Genomic DNA, 6,673 nt, shown 5'->3' with positions numbered 1-6,673 from the left:
ATCTTCCACCTGATGCTTGAGAGCCGCAGCCTGGACCTCGAGAACTACAACCCCAAGGACTTCCAGCTGAGCATCGATTCGGTCCTGAACCTATCGCTCCAGCAGGAAGCCGTCCAGCTAGAGGGGCACGGCGGCTCGCGCATGGGCACCAGCGTTACCATCAGGAACTCTTTCGTCATCGAGATGGCGCCAGCATCCATCACGGGATCCCTGAAGGAGCTGAATTTCGAGAACCTCATCTTCGGCCCACTGGTGCAAACCGAGACCGTCGACGTCGGTTCCAGAGGGTGTGCAGTGAGCCTCACGAACTGCGACATCTCCAACTACGGCCTCAATTCCGGCTGGCTCACCGGCCACGTGACCCACCTGTCGCTCGTGAACAACACCCTGACGCTGTTCCCCGACGCCTTCTCTGGCATCACGATGGTCGGGAGCAAGCCAAGCCTTACCTTGGAGAACAACGTCCTGGGCCAGCTCGGCAACCAGACCGCCCCCTCCCTTCCCTCGGGCTCACTAAACCTCAACACCACCGGCGCCGCGGTGAAGGTCAAGGCCACGAACAACCACGTGACGTGCGGTTGCGATGACCTCGCCTGGCTGCTGGAGGAGCCGTCGACGCACCTCAAGTGGCAGGTCAGGTCATCCCTGGTGTGCCCCAACGGCCCGATAAAAGAGGCCATTGATAAGTGCACTCCAAGCGACACAAGTACGAGCTCAGTGACCGTGGCATCCAAAACCCTTGGACTGGCATTGATTTTGCTGCTGCTTCTAAAATGGATGAATTAGTCCCTTTTCTGGTTTTGAGGATATTATTTTATTAATTATATCGTTATGTACAGTCTGTTTCTTACTTTTAATGCGTGTGTCATTGTATCAATGACGATAAGAATATAATTATATTTTATGTCACTGCTGCATATTTATAACTATCAAGCATACCATCGCTATTATCCCAAGTTGAAATCGTACTCATTATAAGAATGTTCACTTTCATTATCATGTTTGTCATCCCCTTCAGAACTTCTTTTTGTTTTAGGGAGCGTAATTTTCACGTCATGAAAAGAATGGAGTACAATGTTTTACGCTGATTCATTAATTATATAGACTGTACTTTTGTGTTGGAGGAAATGGAAATCTTTCTGTAAATAAAAGCGTTTTTTTCCTGTTTTGCCTTTATAATGTTATCCTTTCTAATCATATATGTATGTATATCTGTATGTAAATGTGTACATATTATGAACGACACGTTAAATGGACTTTGGGCGGGTGATGAAAAGGGTCTTGACTCGTGGATTTCTTTAGAAAGGTAGAAGTGAGACCCCCAAGAGACAACCGTGTTCAAGAGTCAAGGACGAGGTGGTGGAGCTGAACCTTGGAACCTGGATCGTTCTGAAAGAACGATGGCAATGATGTCAGTATTTTTTAAGATGATTTATTTCTCAATTAGTTTAAATTATTTGTCAAGCCTTTTTATTTTTTATCATTTATTGTTTCTATATGTGACATTTATTTTGATTATGATTATTTATAAAAATGATGATAATGAAAGCTCTAACATCACCAAGACGTCTGTGTATATATACGGAACCCACAAAAGAATAAAGAGATCTATCTGACCCTGTATTTGTGTGACCCCCTCCGGATTTACTTCAGGCTGACACGCTACCAGAGCAAAGGTTGTATTGTGCAGACTTCCGTTACTTGCCTAGGTCATTTGCTGGACATTTTCTTATATTTACTTTTTTTTCGTTGTCTTATTTTTTTTTTCAAACGTATTTTACACCGAATCCCTTCAGGATTCGGCTTTTCTCATTTCGTTTTTTACTTCAGTCCCCTTTTAAATCTAGGAATTTATATTTTAAGTCCTTTTTAGTAAGTCAACGTAAGTTTCTTTTTCTTGATAATTTAGAAATGTAACGTAATTTTAGTATGTGCTCTTGTTTACATTTGTGGTTTAAACCGTTTTATTATTTCAATATCTTATTTCTTTTACTCGTCGTATTTTAAATGAGGCTGAAGCTCTAGGACTTCGTTAATATCATTCCACTCAGGGTAAATGTCAAGCCTGAGTAGGAACCTGGGTCACTGCCCCTTATCATTCTTACAGGCCCAGGATTTCTATCAAATTGTTCAGGGGAGTAAACAGGACCCATCTTTGGGTCCCTAAGCCATTCCGCAACACGGGAGGCTTCAGCTCGTTTCACGAGATAGGAGTCTTAGACAGGTTTCTCATTATCGAACAACAAACCATCCTTTCATATTTGGTGGTTAGCGGGGGAGATGTACCTTTAATAAGTTCCTTTTGGGCTGAGAACGTCTTTCACATTCAGTTACTTCCTATTATGCTAACTCATGCACGGCCTCTGTACCTCCTACGGGAGTCTTGGGAAAGCCGCTTTGTTATGTCTCTTTTCTCTTTTTCAGTGATAATGTAAATGTGTAGTTTTCAAGAGCGGAGTCTTACAGCATTATTATTTTCTCTTCGAGAGTTAGATTTATGTGCCATAATACCCGCTCGCCTACCTAAGTTGATTTTGTGGCTCTCGTCAGCTTTAGGGACAATATAATGTTTTCCCATTAGGTCTGTAATATCCACTCCGCAGCTCCCGGGACCATAGAGGTGCAGTAACAGTTTTGTGAACAATACAACGAGTCTATGAACAGTGAAAAGGTGTTAAACAGTGCAAGGGATTTGGATCATTACAGTGTATTCAGAGAGTGCTAAGCATTTACAAACAGTGCCAGGTTAATTATGAACAGTGCTAAAGTTTTGTGAACGGTGACACACGTTTATGAACAGTGACAAGATTGTGAACAGTTTTAGAATCATATGAACAGTGTTTGGTAATATTCAAACAGTGGCAAGCGCTCGTGGAGGTTAAGTAAAGTCAGGTAGTGCCTCTTGACTGAGTTGATGGTGCATTATGTTCAGAATGCCTAGGCTTATGTCTCTTAGTAGATCGGCTTCTCAATGTCGTGGGCGACTCAGGAGTACGGGAAGCTGTAAAAGCCATGGAGGGAGAAGATACTGTCTTGTCTAACGAGCTTGGCGATTTCATTGAGTATTTAGAATTATCTGCCACGTCAACAGCTAAGGTCATTAGCGACGATGTGTGTGTGAATGCGCACGCGCGCGCACACGCACACGCACACACACACACACACACACACACACACACACACACACACACACACACACACACACACACACACACACACACACACACACACACGCACACACACACACACACACACACACACACACACACACACACACACACACATCGCCGCTAATGACCTTAGCTGTTGACGTGGCAGATAATTCTAAATACTCAATGAAACCGCCAAGCTCGTTAAACAAGACAGACAAGGGATTAAATGCATTAAAGGATCTACCAAATCACATAGCTCAAACTGACTCTGAAGTTATAGAGTTTAGCAATGGAATGCTGGAAGGGCGCATGAAGTCAAGGGAATTTATGTTGTGCCCCCGAGCTTTAACATCACTGATCAGTGTGACTGAGTCGTGTGTATGTAAGTTGGAGAGACTTCCCTGGGGAGGTAAGGTAAGAATGCACAGGTCTATAATAATCTAGGTGATCCTTTGTATACATTTAACAGAACTACATCAGCACTAAAAATGTTCAAGCGGTAGTAGGAGTACTGTAGAACTCTAAGGGACAGGATATTTGCATCTTCCAGGAGATTCTACAATAGCTGTTAATAAGGGAATAACAGTTTACAGCCGACGGGAGAGCAAAACCACTGGTTAAAACTTTACCTCAGTTCACGCAAATTTCTCGGTATATGGTAAGGTATTACAAGATGTAATGGAACCCATCTTGACCAGAGACCTAAGGGTAATTCATGATCAGTTTAATCAGTCTAAAGAGAATTTGGACAAGGTAAATGCATCTATCAATGGCCTTGGGAAGACAATTGCTTCCATGGACCAGAGTCCCCTATTTTGATTGCTTTTAACCTTTATTTTATCTTATATCTCTGGAGGTGGTTGAGGAAGGAGAGAAAGAAGAGGCTATCATTGTCACGAGTGATAGAGTCATTGGTTGGCCCAGCCTTGCAACCTCTCTCCTACTCACTGTATGCACATAGTCCTAAGAAGCCTATGTCAACCCATACTACTCAGTAAGTTCTGACAGCTTCTGGGTAAGACCAATTGGTGGTTTCCTCTGGAAGTTATAGGTCACCCGAGGACATGTGATTTCAGAGGAGCAGCATGTCAACGACCAGACTTATGGTAGTAGTTTTGGAATGGTACTTTATAGGTAATCCTGACCTAGTAAGACCACTATACACCACGGATTTGTTTTTTCCAATGGTTGTATGGTAGATGGAATGATAGTTTAGGGGAACTCCACTTTCCATTGAAGCTACAGTGTTGATCCTATGGAGCAGATAAGCCTTTAGTGTTTTACAAGGAACTATAGACACTTTGTCTCGGGGACATAAGGGTAATAATCCACAGGCCTGTAAACAAGGGCACCACTGTGCTCTGTGCTGGGTCAGCATGGTCAGGAGAGGCCAGGGTGCTGATGTGGCATTTGTGCCACAGTTCAGTACTAACTGTCATCGAACATGGACGTTAGTGGGGATTTATCTTTATTAATTTTTCCTTGTTCCGTTTAAAACTACTGAATTCCATGTGAATTCCTTGCAGACAAGGGTCTGCAAAGGGAGAAATTGTACTCTCAGGAGACAAAAGAATTTACTTGTATAAGTAAGTACACCATTAAATGTATAAAGTTACTTCATGTGTTTATAATAACCAATTGATACAATACTGAAACAGAGTGAGGTTTGCAAAAAGGGAAGTCATATGTAAAATTGGATATATTATTCTTATAACAAACACAGCTCGCTCTAAAGAGAGTGGAATAAAAATCTGTTTTCCGGTGGCCTATACGCGGTAATACATTTGAGTTACATTCCACTTGTTACCATCCTTACTCAAGGGAGTATCAAGGGTGGTAAGAAGTAGTGTAGCAGCACTCAAAAAGGGTTCTAGGTAACACTAGATACCCTGTAGATGAAGAATCATGCAGTGAAATAAAATGCATGATGAAAATATGAAGTACCATAACCATGAAGCTGTTAATCTATTTCTGAGTAAGCATTCACTGTAATATCAGGAAATTTCTGTAAACTAATAGAGACTTCCATTCAGAATCAAAATCCATAATCACTCTTTGGATGATAAACAAATGTATTTCTGTCTTTAATCAACATTTCCTCAAATCATACAGAAAGGAAATAAATGTTCTTGATAAAGTATCTTCAAAAGGATGCCAGTTGTAAGTTAAAAAGAAAACAACATTAAATGACATACATTTACTAATTGGTCTAGTATACATAATCAGTAATTTGGTTCAGGCATTGATTGAACATAAAGTGGCAGTGTTTATACAAACTTAGTACTATTAGTAGACTAAACTGTCCATACTTATCAAGAAACTAAATTATTATTAACTCTTAATCAGTTGACTTCCACATAAATCACGGTAAAATATAAGAAATAATTTGTTAAAAGGCACTGATTTAAGAACACTTTTACTGAAATCACAAACGTAGAAGAGATTCATCCTGTACCACACATTACGGAGATAACACCATGATGAAAAGTAACATAAAATGACAGATTATGTCTCTTTAGAACATCCACCCAGTTTACAAAACAAAACGAGACGAGACCAGCACTATAAAACCTAATGGGAGTATGGCCTTCAAGGGACACCTAAATATCTCTAATTGTAAGAATAAGGATTATAAACTCAGCACAATCAGCAATGTAGTTGGGGTGATGTAGCGTGATTCTGCGGCAAAAGCCTATTATATTATAACTATTTTGCTCTTCTCTTTGATTTCCTTAATTTTTCTCCCATTTAAAAAATTATTTATTTGGGGGAAATCTGGAAATAAGCTATTACTATATGGTATAAAAAGACAGCTGACTGGAATAAAACATTGCACCAGAGTTGTGCAATAAAAAATAAATAAAATAAATAAAAAATAAAATATTGTTGAAGTTTCATACAATTTACAAATGACTTCACAAACAATGTAAAGTACAGAGATTTTAATTCCTCATGTGTGAACTTGTACGGGATAAAACAAATGCTGAATAGTGTAAGAGGAATTAACACAGCTTAAAGTCAATAAGGTATCAGGCTGTAAGGCAAAAGCATTGGAACACTGAAAGAGGTGGGTACGTACAGATACATGTTAAATAAACTATATTCAGAAACAGGTTTTATATATTATATATACATATTATATAATATATATATATATATTATAATATATATAGATATATATTATATATATATATATATATATATATATAAATATTAATATAATATATATATATATATATATATATAAAATATATATATAATATATATATATATATATATAAATATATATAAATATATATAATATATATAATATATATAATTAATATATATAATATATATAATATAATATATATATATATATATATATAATATATATAATATATATATAATATATATATATATATATATATATATATTATATATATATATATATATATATATATATATATATATACATATATATATGTATATATTATACATATATATATGTATATATATATATATATATATATATATATATA

The 6,673-nt window shown here is 37.9% G+C and overlaps 1 protein-coding gene across 1 annotated transcript in view; it reads left to right on the top strand.

The window, feature by feature from the left end:
- The window catches only part of LOC119578072, a 4,772-nt gene extending 3,607 nt beyond the window's left edge, over positions 1–1,165 (top strand). Inside the window, exon 2 of the mRNA XM_037925792.1 lies at positions 1–1,165. This exon is cut by the window's left edge and continues 144 nt beyond it. Within this exon, the coding sequence (XP_037781720.1) occupies positions 1–786 (786 nt within the window). The 3' untranslated portion in view covers positions 787–1,165.
- Positions 1,166–6,673: the final 5,508 nt, after the last annotated feature.

This window comes from Penaeus monodon, chromosome 10, assembly GCF_015228065.2.
Source record: "Penaeus monodon isolate SGIC_2016 chromosome 10, NSTDA_Pmon_1, whole genome shotgun sequence".
Taxonomy (NCBI): domain Eukaryota; kingdom Metazoa; phylum Arthropoda; class Malacostraca; order Decapoda; family Penaeidae; genus Penaeus; species Penaeus monodon.
Note: the sequence above shows the minus strand (reverse complement) of the source record. Positions and strands in the feature narration are given on the sequence as shown.